The sequence below is a fragment of the Leuciscus leuciscus genome, assembly GCF_965113295.1.
Source record: "Leuciscus leuciscus genome assembly, chromosome: 7".
NCBI classification, from domain to species: Eukaryota; Metazoa; Chordata; class Actinopteri; order Cypriniformes; family Leuciscidae; genus Leuciscus; species Leuciscus leuciscus.
In genome coordinates this window covers 24,489,534-24,516,454 of record NC_138731.1, presented here as the reverse complement: position 1 = coordinate 24,516,454, position 26,921 = coordinate 24,489,534, and the positions used below count along the sequence as shown (strand labels likewise).

Sequence of the window (26,921 nt, the reverse complement as noted above, 5' to 3'; positions counted from 1 at the left end):
TTTAACAAACCTGATTAAAATAAATAAAACAATCTCCTTATTTGTTGCATTATTATTATTTTTCGGTAACTCTGTCTACATGTGCTGAAAAAAATTATACATAATATTTCATAAAAACCTTTAATATTGCCAAAGAAGTAAGGTAACACCAGTGACAAAAAAATGGTACATGCGGTCTTTAAATAAATGTACAAAAAATATAAAAAATAATTAAGCTGTCATTTATGCGTATTCATAAAGTCAAAGGGTAGTCTAATAATGTGGTGTAAGTTTAAATGTTAGAAAAAGAAATCAATTTTAAGACATCTTGCCATACCAAAAGTGGACGTTTCTGTAGAATGACCCAAAAGCACATAGGTATTTCTATATGTTTTGTATTTTGACAAATAGTATTGAGTCACACAGCCAATTGTTTCACAAGTTCACAACGACAAACTGGGTCACTCGATTCGCTTCCTCTTTCGATCCCATTAGTGTCCACATGTGTTGGGCAAGGAGGTCTTTAAAGGTGTCACTTGTTTTATTAAGTAATTTAAGTCAGAAAAGTTTTTTTATATGTTATATATGTTTCTTGAAAGGATTTATTTATTACAGAAAGGGTTCCTAAAATGTAACTTTGACTCTTATGTAATGCAGTTCCGTCGCCATATTTTCACCCATGCGTACTTGCTTACCCCTCAGTTAACGCTCCAGTGTTTATAATTACAGCTATTGACTTTTTATTGTTCTGCTTTGAGAAGTGTGCAAGAAACTAACGCTTAATAAACTGAAGAAATTAAGTGGCATTCAGCAACACTTAAGTAGCATTTTCCTTAACTGTTGCTGCATATTTTTTGTTTTTCAATTACACAATAGATATTAGAATTAGACTACATACATATTCGTTAAAGCGTTCATTTAAATTCCATTAGAATTAAATAGACCGAAACAATGATTTACAAATATTGCATGTTTCGACATGACGAACTATATGTAAAGAGTTCTCGTTATGTGTCCCTGCTAAACCACACGTGTCTCTGGTTCGTAAACGAATAATCCTTTTGAGTCGATTCTCCTCAATGAATCAGTTGAACCATTGGACACAAGGGATCTGAAAGGTTCGTTCATGATTCGGTCAGAGATGTTTTCGAGTCAACAACTCACTGACTCATTGAACCGAGAACCGTCTCTTCTGAAAATGTCTGATTCATACTGAGCCAAGTAAAATTGAGTGAGATGATTATAGCATTTCGAGAGATTAGCAATAGCATATGGTGCCTACAAATGGAACCTTTAGGAACATTTAATGTGCTACGCTGTCGCTGGGACGTCAAGGACCACGTGGTGGCGTTATACGTCATGGCGTAAAAGAATCACGGAATCGTGTTTTTAGAAAGGAACTGTTCAAAAGAACCGATTCCCATAAAAAAATCGGACTTCCCATAACCAGCGCGCGCACGATCCAGTGAGAGTAGCGCGAAGAGCTCGCGCTGGCAGTATTCTCCTCCCACGCGCCTGGAACGTCGCTACGTTTTCACGCATGCGCGCCAGGATTTATGTCAAGGCACAAAAGTGGCGCTCTATCATCTCCAGCTCTACTCCGGTAAGAATTTATCTGGCGTTTTGATGCTGAACTGTGCGTAATTGGCCAAAGTTTGTACAACTATGTCCGCCGCGGAGCTCGAGCCAAGGAAACTATCGGGGTCACCTGTGTTTGTACGCGAGGGTAATTTAACGTGCAATTTTACCCCGCCTGAGATTTCCCCCCTCCGCCGTGGCAGGGTGCTATTGCCTATGCTCTCGCGCATTGTTTCGCTCGCTCTCTAATGGCGGACATGAAGCAGTGCTACCCGCTGACTGAAGGGGGCAAGATGATTCGCCAATTTGTAAATAGCTCTTGTTTTAGTAACTAATTGGTAGATTTACTTTTAGACCCTAGTTAAATTGCAATCTTGGAATATTGAGTAAAATATTTGGCTTGTCACCTATAGGCGTTATAGTTGATGTTTCTTAACTGTGCAGCGCCCCCAGAGGGCACCACATGTATTGCCTTTTGATTGCCAGGGGTAAACGGGTAACTTCAATTAAACCTTCACTCAAGTCTAATATCGGCAAGAAATATTATTCCTCGTAGAACTCCCAAAGGGGATTATAAGTATAGCCAAAAGCAGACGTATTTTCTAAATTGATGTGTTAGAAGTGTGTTCATAGCAAGATTCACAGCATTAAACCTTTTAGAGTGCCGTTATGCATATATTCGGATACATGATGTTTGCATTCAGTTTCCCTCCAATTTTGTCGCGGGTATTATTCTCCGATAACTACTTCTGAGTAATTTGTTTCGCTACAATAACAATGGCGCAGTCTCTGAGGCTCTCCTCCCTCCAGTTCGCCGCTAATCCAATGGCTGCCTGCGCCAGAGAGGCCAGGGGTGGGAGTCGACACATGGGCCGGGGATTTTGTGTGAAGAGGGGCAGTTGGGGTAGATTGGGAGTCTTCTCCCGCCTTGGGGGTCTTGCGTAGCAAGTTTGCAGACCAGTTGGCCCTTGAGTTTCCAGAAAATAATGTAAGCCTTTGAAGCACCGCGTGTTGACGTCGTCATCCGGTTGCCTTGACAGCGCGCGGATCGCGGTCGGGTGTGTGCGTGTGTGGATACGAAGGGTCCGGAGTCAAGGGCACGGCCCAGGGGTGAATGGTAGGAATTGCCCCCAAATGACTTCATTATGTTGCTGATTGACACTAGTGGTGCTCGAGAAGTGCAGCTTTATGGGGCCATGAAACTGCGATGCATTTTAGTGGGGACCTTCGGAAAACATTTGCGTTGTTGCTCAGAATGCAGACTTGGCACGCGCATGGCGCATATGCATGTGATTATATCACGTCTGAGAGGTGGATCAGTAACGCTGCATGTACTTTCCTCTCTCCAGCATCCTGATCATGGCATCATCACCCTGCAAGGAAAGCCCACAGATTCAAAATGTTAACATGTTTGTGTCACATCTATTTGAGCAGTGTTTTTGTATTTGCTGTTTGGCGTTGCCTTCACACGGAGTCTGTGCCGGTATTGCATCAACATAAGATCTCAGCTGAAATGGGGCATTCGGTGTCAGAACCTAGGAATGGACCAAGACAGACTCCAAGCTCTGCATTGCAGTCCAGATGTATTGAAGTTCAACCAAAGTCTTTGCCTTTTGGAAATCTGTGTGCTATGACAATCCATCCATTGTAAAGTTGTATTACACTGATTTTTGTTGCACATGGTTTTGAGGCTAAACTGTTGCAGTCTAAATTTTTTATTAACAGAGATTTTACAGAGAGAGCAAAAAGATTTGATGTCATTGTTATTTTTGTTTTTTAACTGTACTTTAACACATCACATGACTTAATTTTGATAGAAACCACATTATAGGTAAATGGTGTGTGTTGAGCCCCTGTAATAAGTCTAAATGGGTCACATGTTGACGATGCAAGAGTTTCTCCACATTTATTAGCCTTTTGCTTGAGTGAATAAAGCAAATGTGGTTGCTTAGTGATGACTCATTCTTGATAATGATATCATGGATACTTGGTGACTTCAAAATCATTTTCAATTTCTTGCATTTCATAATTTAAGTTTGTAACGCAGTTTTTTGTTTTGTTTTTTTTCTTCCAAAAACCCCCTTGTTGTAATTAGATTTTTTTTAATCCCTTGGTAAATTCTTAATCACATTGACGTCTGTTATTATTAACATTATACTGATCTAATTTGTTCAATTTTGACAGGTTGTAGTCAGATTGGTCTTTTGTCAATTTATCTTTATGCAATTCAAGGATTATTGATCAACAAGCTAATTTTATACTCATAATATTCACGTGGCTTTTTTGCTTCCTCAGGTAATTGTTCAGCTCATTGTGTTTGTGTCTACAGGTGGTTGCCTAAGCAATGGATGGAGATTTGGAAGCCAGGGCAGATGTTGAGGAGGCATGTACAGTCACAGGGGAGGGGGAGGAGGAGGAGGAAGAGGGTCATGTGAAAACTCCCAGAACAGAGCAGACTCCATCTGCAGTAGAGTCACAGACAGCACCAGACCTGCCCAAGGCCTCAGAAGACAATGATGATGATGTAGTATTGGTAGAGGGGCCTCCTGCTCAGTCTCAGGGGAGAGTACAGCCCCCCAGCCCCACACCTGTAGAGACCCTTGCTGCTGCCAATGACTGTGCAGAGTCGGCTACCACGGCAACAGCTTCATCCAAGGCGCCCAATCCTCCCTCCTCTGCAGCTACCGCCGGCACAACCGCATCAACCACGGCCAAAAGCCAGAGTGAGCCAATCGTTATCGACGATGAGGAGGATTCTGAGCTCAAGGGTGCCGCCTCTTCTTCCTCGCCACCCTCTGAGGCTAAGGATGCCCTGAGCAGCACAGATCCTGACTCTGAAATCAAAATCGCTAGCGTTACCACACTGGGAATGGACTCTTCTGCGGTTGCAATGGCAACGTCAACAGCAACGGACATAGAGGATATAAACCTCATGATCACGAATGTGACGTCGCTGAAAGGCGAGGGCGGTCCGGTGGCAGGCCGGTTGGAGGATTTGGAGGGGGCCGAGAATGGGCTGCAGATCAGCAGTGCATTCAGCTTGAACCCAGAGGCCCAGCAGAACCAGGGTACAGCCGGCAGACCGTCACCCACATTCAACCCAGGACGCATTAGTGCTGCAAGCCAGCCTGTGCAGAATGGAGAAACGGGGACACACCAGAGATCTGGTAATTCATCCACATGTAACTGCTGTGTCATCCTTTACACAGAACATGATGTACATTAGGCTTGCATTGACTTGTTTCTCTAGTACTAACAAAACAATACCATATCTGTATTAGAGGTTTCAATTTCCAAAGGCAATGCGCCATTATCCGTAATGCATGTTGTGCAAAGATGTTTATACCACTAGGAAAGATGGCACACTGACAGATATTTATATATCGGCTATATATTTGTTGCAATGAAATGGAAGTAGCGACAGATCATTTCTTCTTTATTTGAGCGAAGCTGATTGTCAAAAAACAAAAAATGTAGGGTGCTTCAATGCATTGATTGTTGATTGGATTTTGAGATGTGAGCATTGCTCTCAAAAGTTTATGTAGATGAACCTGAACTTGCAGGGGTGGAGTTTAAGAGGACTATATGATTGTAGAAGTCTGGCATATGTCACCAGAAAGAAGTCTGTTGTTTTCACCGGATGGTCGAGTAATGATTTGATAAATATTACGAGGTCAGAACATAAAAAAAAAAAAAAAAATTTAATGCTTGCACAGATAATTTGTAACATGAATTTAGAAAATATATCAGGTGAATAAGGACTTTAATAGATGCTCTATTGATCTTAATAAACTTTGATGATCACTTGATCCATTCATGTGCATATTTTACAGTAGTTTAAGGTAGTATTTTTTTTTTTTTGTTACCAGTATTCAAAAACCAGAAGGTTTGCAGATTTCTTAATAGGGACTGTCATGATGTATATGAGGCTGAATCTTTTTTTGTTCTCCTTCAGATTCATGGATCTCCCAGTCGGCCTCTTTTCCCCGTAACCAGAAGCAGCCTGGAGTGGACTCACCGTCTCCTGCAGCTCCTCTACCCAAACCTCCCTGCCAGTCCTCCTCAGGATCCCAGCAGCCGCAGCGCACCATGAAAGTCACATGCGCCAACTGTAAGAAGCCTTTGAAGAAAGGCCAGACTGCGTACCAGCGCAAAGGATCGTCCCACCTGTTCTGCTCGACAACCTGCCTGTCTGCCTTCTCCCATAAGCCCACTCCCAAGAAGAGCTGCACCATGTGCAAGAAGTACGACTTTTTAAAATGAGTTTCAGAGAGTGAGCTTATTTCTGAAAGTGTTAACCGTAGATTAAAACGACACTTAACCACTCTTGTGTTTTATAGAAGTACATTGGTTTGATCGTTTTTTGTTTAGTGTGTCATTCTCTCTTTTGTGCTTCTTTTTCTCCAAATCAGAGACATTACTAATATGAAAGGAGGCACCATAGTGGCCCAGGTGGACTCCAGTGAATCATTTCAGGAGTTCTGTAGCACAGGCTGCCTGGCAGCTTATGAAAACAAACAGAATCCTCAGAAGAACCAGCTCAAAACGAAGTGCACCGTTTGTGGAAAGCTCACTGAGGTCAGACCATTTACATTCTGCTATACATTTGATTTGGATTGAATCTCTCACACCCTGTCATACCCATAACCAGCTGCAGCCATGACTATGTCTGCATATTATTGTCTGTGACCGTTTGTTTCATGTTCAGTGTGTACAGACAAATTGCTTCTATCAAGAATTTTGTTGTGCCTGGATATGGTGTTACTCAGAATGTGAATTCTGGAATCAGGGCTCTGTGCGTGCGTTTCTGTTTACAATGCACAGGCAAGATCAGTTATTATACTTGATGCATAACAAAGGGCATTTGACCTTTTCATTGTAAATAAATGCTGTTCTTCTTGAATCATTCAATAATCCTGAAAAAAAATGCTTCCACAAAAATGTTAAGCAGCATGAAAGTTGCATGAAATAAATTCATTCTAACGATTTTCTACATCAACAATTCGTCCGTACATGTTTCAATTTTTATAATTGTTTTGACCGTGTTTAATTGATGTCATAACTGTGCCTTCCGGTGACATATGACTTCACATCACTCCAATCATTTAGTCTTGCTTAAACCCCGCTCTTACAAGCTCACGTTCATCTGCCTCTTTTTTGAGTGCAATGCCCACATCTCTAAATCCAATCAACAACTGACTCCTAGAATCCTGCCCTGCATTTTTTTTCTCGGATGTATGTCACAAAGCAGATGAAAAGGTCTGACGCTACTTCCATTTCATAGCCACAATCGTAAAGAGTTTGTCATAAATATGTCTCTATTCTGTCATTTACAAATCCTTATCCTAGTTAAAAAAGCTTTGTTCGTTAATTAGTTTTTGTTACATGATGTTCACTCGGTAGGCCTAACTAATAAAAGCAGCAGTGATAATGGCTGAAAGGCAGCCATCGTGAACTGGGTGATGCTGGTGAATTAATGAATCATACTATGGTAAAGGCTTAGATAATAGATATCGGCATAGATTTATTAATTAATGATGAATGGTGTGACGCATTAGAGCTAGATTATTCCCATTACATTCAGCAAGGTTGTATACACTGCAAGTGATGCAATGTGCTTTAGGGAGTTTTTATTCTGATGGTATTATGTACAGAATTTTGACTATTTAAACTTGTGCAGCCAAATAATTTTCATTCGCAATAGAGCGCTGGAATACTGCCTTTGAAAGTGCTGCCAATTTGGAAGGATGGTCAGAATCATCTCACATATTCATTGTGTGTGTATAATACAGGTTCATTGCAACTGGATGGAAAACCCAAGTACTGTAATTTTCACCCACCTTGTACTGTTGTGCATTGTAGAATATCATTTTAGACCACTATCAAGCCTCCAGCCTTGTAGCCATGGTTACTGCTATCCTTGACTGTATTTTGTGGTGTATCCATAGCGATCACCTTGGGGACAAGAAAAGACCATTACACCAATTCAGTAGTCTACTTGTTGATTTATAACATTAATCTAACTGTTGAATGATCATTAAATACAGTGCATAATTTTGATGTATGTTTTTGTATCTTCTCCAGATTCGACATGAGGTGAGCTTCAAGAACGTGACCCACAAGATCTGCAGTGATGCGTGCTTTAATCGCTACCGAATGGCTAACGGGCTCATTATGAACTGCTGCGAACAGTGCGGGAACTACCTGCCAAATCGTACCACAGCGAACCACTTTTTACTCATCGATGGTCAGCAGAAACGCTTTTGCTGTCAAAATTGCATCAGGGACTATAAACAGGTCAGTGTTTTAGTTTGATGTTTTAAAGTCCTGAAAAATTCACTCATTCCTTTCAGCTCAGTCTTTGATTGACATTCAAGTCAAGAAACACTACAAAGTCAAACTGTAAGGTCCACATCCCACAGTTCTGTGAAAATCTTATTGCACATTTGTTTGTGATTAAAAAAAAAAAAAAAAGCTTTGCTATGCTTGTTTTTAATAATAATTAGCATTATTATTACTAAACAAAAATATAAAAATATGAAATATTACTATTATAATATTTCACTGTAAAATAAAATCAATTATTTAAGAAAAATAACAATATAAATATAATTTATTTTACAGTGCAACTGTAAAATTACAATACTAACATTTATGGCTGTCCAGAAGTCTTCATTATCTAATTTATTCTCAAATGCATGATATAAGTAACTCAAACTCAGCAGATGCAGAGATTCATTCGTGTGGAGCAGCATGTGCTGTGAACCGAGCCACTCTAACACACTAAAAACACCTGATCGTGCTGCACGCATGTAAAAGAACACCGGCTGTGCTTCACTCTGAAACATGCAACGCATATTTAATAGGGCTGGGACGATACACCTATCTCCCGATTCGATGCTATCGCGATACTTGGGTGCCGATACAATATGTATTGCGTTTATTTATTTATTTTTTGAATTGTGATTCTACAAGTATTGCAATTCGATATTGCAATTTTTTTTAACACTAGACCATCGGGAAAAGTTAAATCAAACACTTATACAGACTGTACATGATGTATAAGATGAGTCATATTTACAAAAACAAATCATCACATCTTTCTGACTTTTATTTCAGAAGCATCATTCAATACTACATTCTCTTGAATAAATTATTCAATAACAAATACATTTTTTAACAGTCACTTATCGCCACATAGTGGTGAAACAATGTAATCGATAAATGCATTATTTTAAGCATCGTTTCTATCAAAAGCTGATTTTGATCGCTATCGTAGACATCAGTGTTCATATTTGAACTTTAAACTTATATCCAAGTACTTTAACTATTGCATCACAGAAATAATGATACTATGAAGTTGAAAAGACTGTGAAGCTGTTTCATGACAACTCTCTCCGGGTCAGCGGCAGCGCCAACACAGCTTTGTATGTTGCGATATGATTTTGTCAAAGTTTAATAGACAGACGAATTGAAAGATTACGTGGGTGTTTGAAGCGAGATCACAGTCTTTTAAAGATGAATCGTGCAGCTCTATTGTCTTATCTCTCTCTCAGCATATGAGTAGCGCGAGGGCTTTTCAGTGCTTTCAGTCTCACGTCTCTTCCACGCGTCCACTTGGGATATTACGTCACTCAATACTCATAGATAACGACACATTTCATCCTCTGTTGGAACGAAAGTGGCTAACTTCTGTCAACCTCATCTACCGTATTTTCCGCCCTATAAGGCGCACTTAAAAGCCTTTATTTTTTTCAAAAAACGACAGTGCGCCTTATAATCCGGAGCGCCTTATATATGGATCTGGCACCTTATATTAATGTCTGTAAAACAACCGCTGACTTAAACCTTGTTTATACTTTCGCCTGGCACCGGAGCGCGAGCCTCCGCTGACTGCGCGCGCACCTCCCCAAACAGACGAGGTATTTATACTTGACGCAACTGTTTTGTTTTAGACTGAACACCAGACCATACAACTGATTTAGACGCGCAAACTGGGTGCCGGCGGTGTGATGAGATGTACTAATATCCGTCTGCTCGGGCAGATTCGGCTCAAAGTCGTGCATCTTCGGATGCGGAGGCGCGCGCGCTGTCACATTGACGTCATTTTTCCGCGCGCGCGCCTCCGCATCCGAAGATGCACGACTTTGAGCCGAATCTGCCCGAGCAGACGGATATTAGTTTTTTTATTACCTTCGCGCTCATGCGGACGCGTCGAGTATAAACAAGGTTTTACAGCTCAGCCACTTGTTTTTTCATATTTTTTTGCAAGTGGTAGATCTTGGTTTACATTTGGACTTTGGATGTGATCTTAGGCTTGAAAAGGTTGGTGACCACTGCATAACGCAAACCCAGTCAAACGTTTGACTGCAGTATCTTCTATTCTATGCGCCTTATAATCCGGTGCGCCCTATATATGAAAACAGTTCTAAAATAGGCCATTCATTGAAGGTGCGCCTTATAATCCGGTGCGCCTTATAGTGCGGAAAATACGGTACAAGCAAGGACAAAAATAAAGCAATTTTGAATTTGAATTAATATCGATTCTGGAATAAAAAAAAATTATTTTAGGATCGTAAAAAAAAAATTGCGATAGCTAGGTGAATCGATTTTTCTCCCAGCCCTAATATTTAAATAAATCTGAGCCTTTGTAATTTGATAATCACACCAAGCCATTTTGCTATTTAGGCTTTGTTTTGATTAATTGTGCAGCCCTACTTCTGATGTTTTTAGTGATTACTCTCAATTATTCTCTTTCCACAGACTCATGGGAAGATAGTGCAGTGTAGTGGCTGTAAGGTGATGTGCAGATCATTTGATGCCACTCAGTGTATCGGGTCAAATGGAGCCATGGAGTCTTACTGCACCACAGCCTGTATGACCAAGAGTAAATTCACAGCTGCTGCACAGAGTGAGTAGATAATCAAAACCTAGAGCTGATATTGCGACTCACTCAATGAGTGCTAAACGGCCTACATTTGTGTTCCCCTAATGCCTAAGTTTGATGTGGATTTCATAGCATGTGTTGAATTTGCGAAATGTTGTCCTCATTTTTTGTTCTGAAGTACATATAATGGCCATATATTTTTTTACCACATTTATGCTCACCAGGCAATTTGATTTCTACAAATTCGGAGTCAGAGATTTGAGGAGTATCTGTTATAAATGTCAGCTCATGTTTGATCTTGTTTGTATTTGTAGATTCTGAGCCCTCATGCCACTTCTGTAAGAGAAATGCATTACCTCACTATCAGGCAACTCTGCCTGAAGGGAAGGTTTTGAGCTTCTGCAGTTCACAATGTGTCACCAAGTTCCAGGTACTTCAGATGCCATTTTAGCTTTTTATATCTAGCATTTCTGTAGAACACTGAGTAGAAGAACAGTAGCTAGTACATGCCTCATTAAATGTTATGAATGTCAATTTCTAAGTACACAATAGTGATGTTCTACTGGTGGCTTTGTTATCCAAATGCCCCCTGCAGAATGCCACCATCCAAACATCAGCCAATGGGCAACTTCCTGCTTCAGAGAACATTCAGCTGAAATGCAATTACTGTCGTGGTTCCTTCAACCTGAAGCCAGAGATTCTGGAGTGGGAGGTGAGAACATTTTCAATTAGCCTATTATTTTGTTAGATTTAAGTCTTTTAAAGGAATTCTTCTCCTCAAAATTAATATTCTGCCATTATTCACATTGTTCCAAACCCATATATGCAGGTATTTTTCCATGGAGTAGTTATTTTTCTTACTTCTGTTATTATTTACTTTCTGTTTTTATTATTTATTTATTTTATGTTTATATTTTATTTGTTTATTTTATTTCTTAGTTACAAACCACAGTCTAGTGATGCAACCCTCTACAATGCGAATAAATCACTTGCACATGCAACCAAATTTCACTCTAGGCAACTAAAAATATCTTTAGCCTATGGCTAGAAAATGGTACAATTACAGTCACCTGGAATTGAGTGAATAAAAAAAAAAAAAAAAATAAGTTTAGCGCAGATATATCACTGGGCTATATGCACCGGCGCTTGGCTGAGAGCACCCCTGTCACTTTCTCTCACACACGCACTTAACGTAAGAGAAAGAGCGAGCACATGCAGGGCTCGTTGACAGAACTGTCACTGTCCCGATTGGACCAGTGCAGCGTTGTCATGAATGTTTATTTGCACGCATTTTTAAGCCTTGCCAATTTAAACATTCAAGCGCAAGAAGATGTAAGAGAGAAAGCTGCGTCTGACAGTATGTGAAGACTGAATTAAGCTCTTTCACGTATTCTTGCTCTTGAACTGACAATTTCACACAAAATTGTAAAAATGTCCATCTGTCTTCAGTGAACGTAAACAGTTGACAGAAAAAGCATGTGTACAGTATCAATTTATTGGATCCGTGCATTGGTCTTAAAGTGACAGCAGCCTAATATTCCTGCTGTGTTTTTAATGTTAATCAAACAACAGACTCACTGCAAAATAATCGCTCGATGCTCTTGACTGAATAACTTTAATAAGGATTCACCTTTATTTAATGACTATGTGGTGTTATTTTACATTTGATTAGGCTGCTTTATTCGATTTCTGTAACTAATCTAACTAATCTAACTAATATGTATCTAACTACTGTTAGATCTACCTGTAAAATCTGAATAGCACTGCTTATTTAATTTGCATCTTTGTTCTATTGTTTATTTGTGCTATTGCTTGTAGTTTGATTTTTGTTCTCATTTTATTAGACTGTTTGCTTTTAATAGTGTTTGAAATTTATATTTTTAGATATTTATGTTGAATTTTTTCATTTGCATTGTTCTTGCATTCCATTTGAAAAGTCTGGAGAGTAAAATAAAAATGTACTAGCCAATGGCGACTCAAGCTCAGTGTCCGTAGAGGGTTGTGATATCTGAAATGACAAAAAAGCACACAGTAAATGCACCAAATCAAAACCAATAACATAAAATGTTTATTTTGTTGTTCAACATACAAGTTTGGAATGACATGAGGGCAAGAAAATAATGGCATAATTTAGATTTTTGGCCAAACTATTTGCCTGAATATCTGATCTCTGCAGGATAAAGTCCATCAGTTTTGCAGTAAGGCCTGTTGTGATGACTACAAGAAGCTCCACTGCATAGTGACGTTCTGCGAGTACTGCCAGGAAGAGAAGACTCTGCATGAGACTGTGAAGTTCTCGGGGGTGAAGAGGCCCTTCTGTAGTGAAGGTCATTATTCTGTTTACAGTCAAACATCTGGGCGCGTTTAACAGCACATTGTCCTGTGATTAAATCTACTGCTGTTCACATCATGACATGCTGTGATTTTATCTTTAGGATATGAGGACAGTGTTCTAATTTCATGTATTATTTTAAACTATTTACTAAATGTATTCATAATGACAGGTGTGATATATCAGGCTGTATTTTTATTCTTTCTGCAGGCTGTAAGTTACTGTTCAAGCAGGATTTCACCAGGCGTCTGGGTCTGAAGTGTGTCACTTGCAACCATTGCACCCAGATGTGTAAGAAATCTGTCACCAAACAGATAGACGGAGTCAGCAGGGACTTCTGTAGCGAGACGTGTGCTAAAAAGTTTGACGACTGGTACTACAAGGTACACTGATTTGATCATTCCTGGCTTTAAGATCATGTGACCAAGCCCTGATAATTCTGCTTGTTCACTGAACACGGGTTTGTACAGGACCGACATATTGCATTGAACTGACGTAAAACATTTTTTTTTTAAAGGCTTCCAGATTAAAATGCACTCAGTAAATGTAGGACTATTATGAGGTATTACATATTTATGGAAACTGTTGATATCAGATCTTTCATACTTTAAATAATTTCTGTTGTAAATTACAGGTTAGAATCTTTGACCCAAATCTGTGCTGCAGTAATTTGAAATATGTATTTCTGTGTTGTGTCCACTAGGCGGCGCGCTGCGACTGCTGTAAGGTACAGGGGAACCTGACAGAGTCTGTGCAGTGGCGTGCAGAGATGAAGCATTTCTGTGACCAGCAGTGTCTCCTGCGCTTCTACTGCCAGCAGAACGAGCCCGACATGGCCACACAGAAAGGCCCGGAAAACACAGCTTTAGGTACAATATCAAACCCCACATCTGGAAATATGCACATTTAAATCATGCTGTCGTGTTAAAAAATAAATCCTTTGGTCCATTTACAGGGTTTGGAGGACCAACCCAAGCGTCTAAGATGGTGAGGGTGCTGTCAGTTTTGACTGAATCATTCTTAAACACAAGAAACTACAGATTGGCACATAGTGTAGTCGTTTAGATTCACTGTAGTCCGTTCTGATTGTGACTCTTGCAGTCGTTTACTCAGGGGCCTGTATCGTATGCGGGGGGAGGGGTCCTGAAGGATGTGAAGAATAAAGCTGTGCTCTGTAAGCCCCTCACCATGACCAAGGCCACCTACTGCAAACCCCACATGCAGAGCAAACCGCTGCAGACAGGTGAGCAACTTCTGTTCTGTGATGATACAAATGCATAAACTTTTTGGAAAAGAACGAGGGTTATGAGCTTCTGTCTCTGCTTCCCCTCAGATGAGGCAGGTCTGGAGGGCTCAGGAAAGGAGTATGTTCCTGTTCCAATCCCTGTTCCCGTTTACATCCCAATACCCATGAACCTCTATGCTCAGGCCACGCCCACTCCTATTGCAATACCTGTACCGGTAAGTGTTTCCTCACAGAATGAAAGCAGCATATTGTTTTCAATTGCAGTACGTATATAATAATATTTATACTATGAGCTGTTAAATGCTTAATTCTTTGATTGGTTGATTAACATTTTAAGCAATTATTTTCCAGTAAACGCACAGCTAAAGTAAAAAGTTTCAGGCAGTTTTTGTTCGCATTACAGATCCATATCCTTCGCCAAATTATTTGTTATTATTATTTGCAAAAGAACCAAAACCCACAAAGACATTGATAAAAATAAGTCTATTTACAAAAAAAAAAAAAATATATATATATATATATATATATATATATATATATATATTATTATTATTATTATTTTTTTTTTTTTTTTTTTTGTGTAACCTGCCAATACTGATTTTTGCAGATTTCTTTCTGAGAACAATAATTGCCAGCATATACAAACAAAAATCTACTTTTCTTCAATTAAATTTTATTTTATTTAAAAAAAAACACACACAAAAAGTCAGTAATAAATGCAATAGAATAAAGAGAGATGTGAAATAAACACGGCTTTAAGTTTTTCAGGTGGGTCGAACAGTAGCCTATATTCAGGTAAGAAAAACTACAGAAATTTAAATAATCAAATGTAAAATAACACTGGATAGTCTAAATTATAAAAATTAAATAGATTAATGCTTACAAGTAAAGTTACAAAAGTGATTCAGTCAAGAGCAGAGAGTGATTTTCTTAGTTTTTTGTGTGAATAACATGACAGCAGCAGCATGGCTTATTTTGGTCTTAAAAGTATTACAAATTGCGAACTTGATGTCGTCTTCACTCACAGTGAAGAACTTCCAAGCCAACGACATGTTTTCATGTGGCTGTGACGTAATTGGCTGTGACGTAATTGCCTGCGCCGTTGGTAACAAAACGGGCCGGAAAGACGTGAGACCGGTACGGGCCAAGCATGTGGAAAATCGGCCTGTCCCTGGCCAGTCGATCGGTGCATCTCTAATAGAAATGACAACCATTTCCATGAAATTACATCCATTTCCATGAAATTACATATTACCTATGGGAAATGCTCTATCTCCCATACATGCACATACAGTAGACACATACTCGCACACACGTTTCTCAGTAGCAAGGTGGTAATGTTGCTGTTCTTGAAGCAGTTAAACTTACAGCTTTTCTATTGGTAGAGACGCTGCTGCCTTAATCAATGAATCTCTATCTCTAATAACTACATTAGTCTGCATACCAATGAGATGCGTTAGAAATGAGTTCTACACACAAGAGCATTTTAAGGACAAAAACCTGGCAAATGTCTTGAAATAAAACATCTGAACTATATATATATATATAAGGGGTGGAACGGTACATATATTCGTATTGAACCGAGACGGTACGGGCGTCACGGTTCGGTGCATGAATACACACAGAGAATACACGGTATAAAAATAAATAAAACTCGCATGCAAATTAATTAATGTAATGCGGAACTACTGTTAGATACGCAGGTTCTTTAGGGACACCTAATCTGTAGCTCCGCCTTAGCTCTGAAGCTCCGTGGCTATAACTTATGGGCTATAATCATAGACATAATATCTATGGCTATAATCATAGACAGGCTATAATGGACAGGCTGTGATGTCAAGTTTGCAATGCTGGAATATGTTGTGTGTGTGCGTGCGCGCGCGTCTGTGTTCAGAGAGACGCGGACGCGATCGAAAAGTGGAAACATAAAAACATACAAATTTTGTTCATTGGACATCATTCAAACTGCAAAGTGTTTACTTATATTTGTGTACACTCGTAATAAAACACAACATTGTGCTTTTGTCAAACTGTAACCTACAACTGTCACCCAACACAGTGAGTAAGTTACACATTCTACATTGATTAAAAGAAAATCAAATTTGTTTTTAATGGTAGTATTATTTTATACAGAAATAAATAATTTATAATTCAGATGAGAATAAAGTTAGTGTTATAAAAATTTTAAGGAAAACAAATATATTGATCTGAAATATAGCAAATGAATTTAAAATTCATTCAGGTACAATTACCAAACATATCTCAAGGTCTTTTTATTAATTTAATTAATAAACTAATTATATAAAACTATTGGCAATGCACTACAAATAAACTGGTTCTATGCCTTTACTTTATTAATAAAACTTATTTAAAAAATACAAGGCTTAAAACATTTATTTTCCTTTGGTGGAACAGCCTACAGACATGCACAATAAAAAAAAATTGCCTTCTACATTTTTGTTTTGCTTTTCCCTCCATTGTACCGAACCGTGATGTCTGAACCGAGGTATGAACCGAACCGTGACTTCAATGTACCGTTCCACCCCTAATATATATATATAAATATTTGTTCACATTTTATTATTTCTTTATCTATTTTATTAAAACGTGAGAATGGTCTAAAAGATATCTTATCAACATTGCTTACTACATGGAGATGACCCTTATTGATCTCTGGCTCGTTCTGGTGCTTTCAGGTGCCTGTGCCAGTGTTTCTACCAACCACGCTGCAGAACGCTGAGCAGATTGTGAAGACCATCAATGAGCTCAAAGCCAAAGTTCCCTCTGACCCCCTTGAAGCTGATCTAATAGCGATGGCTGAAGTGATTGCACATGAAGAAGATGAGAAACCAAAATGCTCAAGTATGTACCTGTTAGGAGCCATCCACCTTTGACAGATGGAAGCAAGATTCTGCAAGTCACTGCTTTTACCTCACACAGATTCTCATTTCTCAGCTTTTTGACACCCTCACCACTTCTGCTCCAGTAGCAATCCCACAATCCCTTCTTTATAGGGATGTACTGAAATCATAATTCTGGGCCGAATAAATACATTTAGTCAACACACCAATACAAGTAACACACCAAAATTGGACACAAAATATATTAAAACTAGGGATGTTAACGTTTAATCAATGATCGATTAATTGTCGATAATACATTTAATCGATAAAACGTATTGATCGTTGATTAAGCAGGTTAATGCGCGTGCGTGCTGCTCAACCGTGAAACATGTAAAGCGAGCACGCCGGAGTTATGTTTGGGACCGTTTTACACCTTCATCATGACTATAAGTTTGCGTGTGCATTCGCAGCCTTTTGTTTTTTGCAAATGTAAGTTGTACTATTGTTTATTTTGTGTAGGCCTTTATGATGCATTTGGTTGCGAATTAATGCTGTAGCGTGTGGTGATCAGCTTCAGTGCGCGCAGCTCAAACGGCCATGCACGACTAATAATAACTATGATTGGGACTGTCATATTAAATAACATGTGAACACTATTTTATTATAATTCATTGGGTTTAGTTGCCGTTTTCAGCTCGTTGTTCCAGGAAGAGCGTACACATTCTGACAAGCACGCATGCCCTTTATTTAGATTAAAAACCCTTCTCATTCATTTGGTGAGGAACATGGCGTTTTGAGCAGCATTTGCAGACCCTGTCGTGCTGTTTGACATATGCCACTGCAGTAAACACACATTGCAGTATTAAGGCTAACGATTAATCAATTAATTGATCATTAATTTAAATGACAATCGATCATGGGAATTTGTGAAAATTGACATCCCTAATTAAGACACTATATAAAATAATATATTCTTAATTTAGTTCTATGCAACAGAATCAGATTTAACAGATTTATCTTTTGACCAGTTATCAAAATAAAGTATAGTCCTACAAAGCTATTATTATCAGAGCATGTGAGCAGATAGCGGGGAGCCGAACAGTGAACGGGATTGTAGCGTAATTTTATCAGCGTTGCCCAGCACGGCTATTACAGCACAGTATAGGGCTCAGCAAAGTTACAAAAAATGCTGTGCGAGAGTGAAACCTGAACAATGAACACTGATTGGCGGGGTGGCATATATTCTTGGCTCATGTTTTCTGCCTTCTGGCCAAAAAAAACGAAAATATCATTTTCGCCCGATAGTTTTCGCTGGCTGAAATTTCGGTGCATCCCTACTTCTTTATAAACCTGTCTTTTCTCTCCATTCACACTGCACCTGTGTTTCTTGTTAAAATGACACTACATGTCTATTGTGTCTTATTGAACCAATTGTGTAGAATCAACCAAAAAAAACTTTTTTGTAGGCATCAAATGTGAAAAGAGCAGTAGAAGTGAAGTGAAGATGGAAAGTGTAAAACATGAAAATGGCAGTGGTAGCTCAGAAGAGGAGGAGGAAGACGACAAGTATGAACCAGATTTGGACCTGGAGAAGGACCTGCCCCTTGGTACTGTACCACCAAATGAACACGATTGTTATTGCAAAACATTTGCATATTATATTTTTAATGTTTGGAGGGTCAACATTTCCATTTTTACCCATCGTGATGTCTAACTTGAAGTAATTTCTTCTGTTAATCTCTCTGAATATGTTTTCACTGTTTCCAAATCGCAAAATTGTGTGTAGTAAAGACATGTTGCTCTGGTCTGTTCCAGCGACCGAACCCGTCCTGGTTGAGTGTCTAGATACAGACATGCTCTTCTCATTGCCTCCAGTCCTGGCTGAGGAGAAAGAGAAGACGCCTCGGCCCAGAACCAGGAGGAGGGTAATAAACGCATCCAACCCAATAACATCACATCCAGTGCTGTCCTGTGATTAGAAAACCATTTGCTGTTCACATGCTGATGTGTCGTGATTGCTGAAGTTTTATATGAGGCTCATAGTCACAGGGGCCGATTGTGAACAATAACTGTGTGTATGCTAATGTTTCTGACCTACTTTTGCTACAGGGTCAGAAGAGGCGGGCAGTAGAGGAAGAGTCTTTATCCTCGTCACCAACAGTAGAGTCCTCGGCAGCAGAAACCTCTTTCCCCTTGAGCTCCAGATACGGCTTAAACGCATGGAGGAGATGGGCAACATCTGAAGCCTCACCGTCCAGTCAATCCAAAGGAAAGGAGAGCCAGAAAGAAGGTATTCGTCATATTTGATCTGTACTTAGTTCATTCAGTTTGATGCTTAATTTGTAGATTGTAATGCAAGTTGGTCCCAGGGAAATTTTCATAAACTTTTGTTTGGTTTAAATGTGCTCAATGATTATAACTTCACTGCTGTTCACATTCTGAAACCATTTTGTTGATCACTTTGAGTTATGAGGGCACTTTTTTCGATACATATGAATTGATTGTAGAATCACACTCTTGCCATGTTCGTGTAAACAAGTGTCTTACAAAGTCCTCAAGATAATCTTAAAATGTCTCTTTATGCTTTACTGATGTTTCTCAAGGTAATTCTTTTGTTTCTCATGGGCAGTTAGTTTAAAAGGCAGTCTCCTGTCCCTGAGCCCAGCAGAGCTGAATCAGTCTTTATCTTGCTTCGTCAAAGAGGTGTGTCGTCCCAACGGGGAGCGCTACACTCCAGACAGCCTCCTTTACCTCTGTCTCAGCATCCAGAAGGTGAGACTGTTCACATCCTGAGTCTTGCACATGCTAGTTGCATTAAAGCTGTAAAAGAGGATCATTAGACCAGTGCTTCTCAAACACCCAATTCAAGTCTTGCAGTCTCTACTAATGAGCTGGTGAGTTGAATCAGGTGTGGTGTTAGATAGGGTTGTGCCGATAGACGATAGTATCGTGTATCGACGATAGTCAGAGATATCGCTGCTGGCAGATGCCTTTGACGATATCAATACGATAATTGGCTCGTCTTCCCATTAATGTATTAAATCATTATTATTATTATTATTATGAAGCTAGTATTGTTATTAAATTAATTAGGAACTACAATTAATTTGCCTTGCCTAAATTCATAACGACATCACCACGTAACCCCACTTGCGACATCACCGACAGGACTCCTCAAAGAAAATGTTTTTAAAACAGACTAAAAAACTACATCCCACAACAAAATTTTATTGCAAGGTGATCCATTCACAAATTTTCAAGAGTGCTTGTTTTAACAGACGCATCACCATTCTTATACAGAGCCAAGATGAAGACGGCATCGTTGTTCGTCAGTATTTTGTTTCCATAGCACATTAACAAAACATTTAATGACACTAATAACACTAAAAACAATACAATTACAAAATATTAATGATGATAATAATAATATCAATAAAATGAGCGCGTTTACATGCACGTTATTAACTTGATTATGCTGAATAAACAGACAATGCATGTGGTCATGTAAACGCATTAACCCGTTTTCCTTTATCAGAGTCAAGTCATAAGTTTAAGCCGCGTTATTTTGGCTTATTGAAGTGCGGTGCGCATATGTGAAGTGCATCCAGACAGAGAGAGCACTGGTAGGAGGACATATATCGCAGACTCCGACTCTTTCTTGACCCAAGAAATTATTAAAACGTGTTCTTATCTCGTGCAGAAGTACAGTCAAAATGCTGCATCTTTAATGGCGTGAGAGGATAATGTGTGTCCGTAAATTTCCCGCTGACATGTTGAAATACTCCGAGTCAGATACAAGAATGATTAGGATCTTTTTTTACCTCACTATACCGGGAAATAACCTGATTTAGCCTATTAATAAACACTCCACCTTTGCTAGCAAATTAGAAAAAGACTCTCATATATAAAACAAAGTAATAAAACAAGCAAATTTATGAGTAAATAAGCAAGTTAATAATCAAATAAGTAAGCCCCGCCCCCTCACGATAATATCGTGTATCGCCGATCTCACAGGCTGATGATATGAAAATGGAGCATATCGCCCAACACTAGTGTTAGATGCATTAGACAACAGAGCCTCTTGTTAAAAAGGGCAGTGGATAAAATTCAGTAAACCTGTACATTTGATATAAATGAACGTTACAATGTGCTTATGGAAATTAATAATTTACATAAATAAAAATATATAGATGCAGGTTCTTCTCCAGAGTAGGGGTGTACAATTAATTAATAATAAATAAATAAATAAATTAAATAAATAAAACTTCCAACTGTAGCCTTTTTTGCAATTTTATTTGCAGATATACAAGTGTCGTCATGCTTGAATTTGGTTATACTTTTATTAATTTTTATTTCACACCTTCTTGTCTTTAGATCAAAGTAAGGATTCCCCGATATTAAAATTGTCTGATATTGATAAGCAGATAATTGCCATCTCCAAAAATCACCCATAGAAATCAATGGAAGACTATCAAAATTGCTTTGTGAAATCATTTGTCAATAAAAGGTCATTTACTATGCATAAAGCAAACAAAAATGAAGGGGTGACATAACACATCCATGATTGTCACAAACACACACAAAAGTGGACCTTTTTTTAAAGTGAATTTCTGTGGAGACCCCCAAACTTCAAAGCCATCTTGTGATGAGACAATCCTGTATAAAATTACAAGTCCTACTCCTAGTTCAAAATCAAAAGTTCCCATCAATTGAAAAGGAGAAATAAAGAGACCATGATCAAGTTAGTAGTTAACTTATGTTAAGTTTGAATTTAAGCTCTGCAGGAAACTAGGTCTAGGCTTGAGCACTCCTGGGTTAAGTGGTGTCCAGTGATTATATCATTTGCTGTTCACATCCAGAAACATGATGTTGATGCTTTTGCTATGAGGACACATGACACTGCTCTTTGGAAACTGACCTAATCACTTTTTATTAAAGGCATTTGTCTTGCAATGTGCTGTCATGTTTTTGTTATCACATTTTGTGGGTGTTTTGTAGTATTTGCAGGACAAGGGAAGGACAGATGACCTCTTTAGTGACCCAAAGTACCACATGTTTGGGGAAGAACTGAACCAGCTCCTCAAAGACTGGCAACCCAGTGTCCTTCCTGATGGTAAGTGTGAAGATATTCTAATATGGCTGTCATTTTGAGAAATGTCCAATGATTATAACTATTGCTGTTCACATTCTGAAAAATGCTGTTGACTCAATCCAACTATGAGGACATTTTGCACACCAGAAGCACTCAGTAAATTGAGTCTTTCCTTTAACCTGATTTTGAATGTTGTGTAATATTATTGCTGATTAGAAATACAATAACATAGTTTGCATGAGCTGTTATGATCAGTGTTGTTCCAGTGTTAAGTGTGAGTGGTTTTGTATTGAGGTTCTCGGTGGGGTCGTGTGGAAGAGCAGTATCTTTGGAGCAGCGGTCAGCTCGGGGAGCAGACACCCTCCGTCCTACTGAGATCCCTCCTCTATCTCAATACCAAATACTTTGGTCTTCGCACCACTGAACAGCACTTACGCCTCTCGTTTGTAAACGTCTATGGCCCTAGCAGTTCCAAACCGCACAGCCATGAGACCACCGTCTGTATACGCATCCCCTCCATCTCACAGGAGCAGCACGGTGTGTTCCTCTGAAGCACTATACCATAGCAAAATTAAATGCATTTAAAATCTAATGTAAAGTTACATTATATATAGTATATTATATATAGTAAAGTTTTATTCTGCAACAGATTTTTATTTTCACTCTTTTTGGTTTGAGCTGTTTGCAGAAAGTTTGTTTTCAAAATTTTGTTTTTAGAAGTTTTGTAACCTATGATGAAACATGTCTTTTTTTCCATAGAGCAATCAGGAAGTAAGAGGAGGCGTAAAGATGACTGTGACTCAAACTTTGAGGCGGACAGTGGTTCAGGAGGATCTGCTCACTGTCCTGTTAAGAAACACGAGTGCCGACTCTATGAGCTTTACCTTTCGAAGTGGTGAGTCTCACATAACTGTTTATTTGTTATACAATTGAAGAACTTCATCTAAAAGAGGTGTGCAGATCCTTTAGCCGAGCACCAGCTCTATTTCGATGGGAAAGGGCAACCCAATACCATGATTGGCTAGTTCAAGTTGTTTTGAACTAAGCAGTGTCCAGTGATTATAACATTTGCTGTTCACATTCTGAAATACGGTGTTGACACTTGTAATATGAGGACACATCATAGTTTGTAAAGAGACCCTGCGGTAATTCAGCTGTGCAGTCAGAATTCCTGTGTTGGTGTGGTATTAATGTAAAACTGTTTGAAAAAATGTATAGGCCAGACAAAACAAAAACTGAATTAAGAATTTTATTCAGCAAGGATCAAAAGTGACCATTTTCTATTTCAAATAAATGTTGTTGCTTTGAACTTCGTTGTATTCATTTAAGAATCTTGAAAAAATTGTTTAAAAAAAAAATTAAGCCGCAAAACTGTTTAACACTTATAAGAAATGTTTCTTGAGCTGCAAATCAGCATATTAGAGTAATTTCTGAAGGATTGAAACTCGTATAATAATGATGCTGTGTAATGATGGTGTGAATAAGATACTTTTTTTCAAAAACATTTAAATAAATCTTACCAACCCCAAAACTTTGATCCATAGTGTAGATATAAATATGCAGAAGAGATTATATTTAATAATTAAGTTAAATTTTACACTGTTATCTTAAGCAAATCTCAAAATGAATATCCTTTTTTCTTACTGTGATTCCTAAAAAATACTTGTAGCATTTAAAATTATTGATATTAGGGTTTTATTTACAGTGAGGAAAATAAGTATTTGAACACCCTGCTATTTTGCAAGTTCTCCCACTTGGAAATCATGGAGGGGTCTGAAATTGTCATCGTAGGTGCATGTCCACTGTGAGAGACACAAAAAAATAAAAAAATCCAGAAATTACAATATATGATTTTTTAAACTATTTATTTGTATGATACAGCTGCAAATAAGTATTTGAACACCTGTCTATCAGCTAAAATTCTGACCCTCAAAGACCTGTTAGTCTGCCTTTAAAATGTCCACCTCCACTCCATTTATTATCCTAAATTAGATGCACCTGTTTGAGGTCGTTAGCTGCATAAAGACACCTGTCCACCCCATACAATCAGTAAGAATCCAACTACTAACATGGCCAAGACCAAAGAGCTGTCCAAAGACACTAGAGACAAAATTGTACACCTCCACAAGGCTGGAAAGGGCTACGGGGAAATTGCCAAGCAGCTTGGTGAAAAAAGGTCCACTGTTGGAGCAATCATTAGAAAATGGAAGAAGCTAAACATGACTGTCAATCTCCCTCGGACTGGGGCTCCATGCAAGATCTCACCTCGTGGGGTCTCAATGATCATAAGAAAGGTGAGAAATCTGCCCATAACTACACGGGAGGAGCTGGTCAATGACCTGAAAAGAGCTGGGACCACCGTTTCCAAGGTTACTGTTGGTAATACACTAAGACGTCATGGTTTGAAATCATGCATGGCACGGAAGGTTCCCCTGCTTAAACCAGCACATGTCAAGGCCCGTCTTAAGTTTGCCAATGACTATTTGGATGATCCAGAGGAGTCATGGGAGAAAGTCATGTGGTCAGATGAGACCAAAATAGAACTTTTTGGTCATAATTTCACTAAACGTGTTTGGAGGAAGAAGAATGATGAGTACCATCCCAAGAACACCATCCCTATTGTGAAGCATGGGGGTGGTAGCATCATGCTTTGGGGGTGTTTTTCTGCACATGGGACAGGGCGACTGCACTGTATTAAGGAGAGGATGACCGGGGCCATGTATTGCGAGATTTTGGGGAACAACCTCCTTCCCTCAGTTAGAGCATTGAAGATGGGTCAAGGCTGGGTCTTCCAACATGACAATGACCCGAAGCACACAGCCAGGATAACCAAGGAGTGGCTCTGTAAGAAGCATATCAAGGTTTTGGCGTGGCCTAGCCAGTCTCCAGACCTAAACCCAATAGAGAATCTTTGGAGGGAGCTCAAACTCCGTGTTTCTCAGCGACAGCCCAGAAACCTGACTGATCTAGAGAAGATCTGTGTGGAGGAGTGGGCCAAAATCCCTCCTGCAGTGTGTGCAAACCTGGTGAAAAACTACAGGAAACGTTTGACCTCTGTAACTGCAAACAAAGGCTACTGTACCAAATATTAACATTGATTTTCTCAGGTGTTCAAATACTTATTTGCAGCTGTATCATACAAATAAATAGTTAAAAAATCATACATTGTGATTTCTGGATTTTTTTATTTTTTTTCTCACAGTGGACATGCACCTACGATGACAATTTCAGACCCCTCCATGATTTCTAAGTGGGAGAACTTGCAAAATAGCAGGGTGTTCAAATACTTATTTTCCTTACTGTAAATGTATATCCGTTTATCTCCCATAACATGAAAATATTTTGTATTTTTATATCAGCCAGATTTGTAATATCGCTGTATCTCTAGTTCTGTGTGGGATCTGACTGCCGTTTTTGTTGTTTAACTGGTCTCCTCTCTTTCCCCTCAGCCCAGAGTCTGTGAGACAGAGGACAGATTTTTTTTACATGAAGCCAGAGGTCTCTGCTTCCTCGGACAGTCCGCTGTGGTTCAGCTCGACACCTCTAGAGAATAGCGTGCTGGCTAGGCTCCTGACTCGAGTGCTGCTGGTCAGAGATATCTATAGAGACAACCAGCACGAGGAGGAGGGAGTCTAGAGGCTGATGCACTGAAGACTTCTTACTATGCTGTCGTGACACCCTGTGCATCACCAACGAGCTGCTTACCATGTCACACCCTGTCACTCTCCCTTTAAACACACTGATCCCGATAAAGCTAAGAGATGATGTCAGGATGGATTTTGGTGGGATAATGCTGATTCACATCAGTCTTCCCAAAGACCCTGAGGAGTTTTCTCCAGAAACGAGACTTACAGGATGCTGCTTTCTTCTTTATTTTTTTCCCCTTTCTTTTCAATTTGTTGGAAACTTGTGTTCATGTAGCATTACTTGTGTGGCCACTGTGGTCTAAAAATATTTCTAAATGTAGTCTGTTAGCAGACAACAGACACAAGAACTTTGGTCCTCTAAGGAAAGTAATGGAGTTTTTTTTTTTTTTTTTTTTTTTTTTTTTTTTGCTGCCCAACAAAGCCTTCTAAAGATTAAATTTATTTATTACTGTTGATTGACATCTGTTAAAGAGAGTCCAAGATTTTGTAATAGCAGGGCAGGGTGTGTGTGTTGGACGCTGTGCCATGTGTGCAAATTCTCTGGCCTTCCATAATAGCATTAAAACCTGCTGCAGCCCTGGACCTCTTCTTTGTGCGAGTGGAATGAGTGTGTTTGTGAATGTGCCTCTTTCCCTCCCCTTTCTCGTGTTGTTTTGGAGTGGATTGGATAGGAGTTGGTTCTGCACTGCCAATACGTTACTGGCATTGAACCTTTAAGTGTGAAACTATTCCTCTGAACAATCAAGTGTATGAAATTTGACTTTGAATTTCATCTGCTGCATATGCTGATTACACAGATAAGCAGAGACATGTTGTTTGCTCTGTACCCTTCCTGGAGTCTTGAGTAATTTGAAGGATGTGCGTGTGCACAAAAGTAATTAAAAGTTACGTACAAAACACTTAGCTTATGCAAGATTAAAAGTGATTTATTTATACGGTGAAAGTCAGTGGAGTTTGTTTTCATGGCTTTTACGATTATTTTCCTTGACCTTTTCTACCAATAAATTACAAGCTCATTTCTTGGTCTCATAATGGTTTACCTTTTAGACCCTTAAGACTGTTAAGCTGGACTGTGAAATGTGAATTTTCAGTTTTGTCATTTTGTTTTCAGCCTTTTTTCTTCTGTTGGTTTGGAAGGGGTAGAAGTGAGTAGCCCTTTGTGATGGAGTAAAGGTGTTTGTTTTTGGGTTATAGGGTTTTGGAAAATATTAAACTTTGACACTTAACTCATCCTGCACCGTTTTTGCAGTGGACATGAATGATACCTCAAATCATTCAGCTTGAGGAATGTGTTCTACTTGAAGTGATTGGAGATGT

At 39.0% G+C, this 26,921-nt stretch overlaps 1 protein-coding gene across 5 annotated transcripts; it reads left to right on the top strand.

Moving 5' to 3' along the window:
- The first annotated feature begins 1,426 nt into the window (after positions 1–1,426).
- zmym2 (zinc finger, MYM-type 2) lies at positions 1,427–26,623 on the top strand. 5 transcript variants are annotated; one of them, XM_082175580.1, is made up of 23 exons: positions 1,427–1,582; positions 3,887–4,724; positions 5,513–5,801; positions 5,970–6,135; positions 7,642–7,854; positions 10,321–10,468; positions 10,759–10,874; positions 11,040–11,156; positions 12,621–12,771; positions 12,987–13,159; positions 13,480–13,645; positions 13,732–13,763; positions 13,878–14,019; positions 14,110–14,237; positions 16,719–16,884; positions 18,332–18,472; positions 18,681–18,790; positions 18,975–19,155; positions 19,495–19,637; positions 21,864–21,978; positions 22,252–22,494; positions 22,717–22,852; positions 25,407–26,623. In XM_082175580.1, exons 2-23 carry the CDS (start codon positions 3,902–3,904, stop codon positions 25,591–25,593), a joined length of 4,086 nt encoding a protein of 1,361 aa, XP_082031706.1. In that variant the 5' UTR covers positions 1,427–1,582; positions 3,887–3,901; the 3' UTR covers positions 25,594–26,623. The 5 variants fall into 5 exon arrangements, with proteins under 5 accessions (XP_082031706.1, XP_082031703.1, XP_082031707.1 ...); XM_082175577.1 differs by having other exon boundaries at positions 1,452–1,582; positions 2,907–4,724; XM_082175581.1 differs by lacking the exon at positions 1,427–1,582 and adding an exon at positions 1,589–2,674.
- The last annotated feature ends 298 nt before the right edge of the window (positions 26,624–26,921 follow it).

Coding starts and splice junctions, on each gene's coding strand:
- zmym2 (XM_082175580.1), top strand. CDS start 3,902: ATGGATGGAGATTTGGAAGCCAGGGCAGATGTTGAGGAGGCATGTACA. Junction 10,875..11,039: donor AATGTGTCACCAAGTTCCAG/GTACTTCAGATG, acceptor TGCCCCCTGCAG/AATGCCACCATCCAAACATC. Junction 22,853..25,406: donor GAGCTTTACCTTTCGAAGTG/GTGAGTCTCACA, acceptor CTTTCCCCTCAG/CCCAGAGTCTGTGAGACAGA.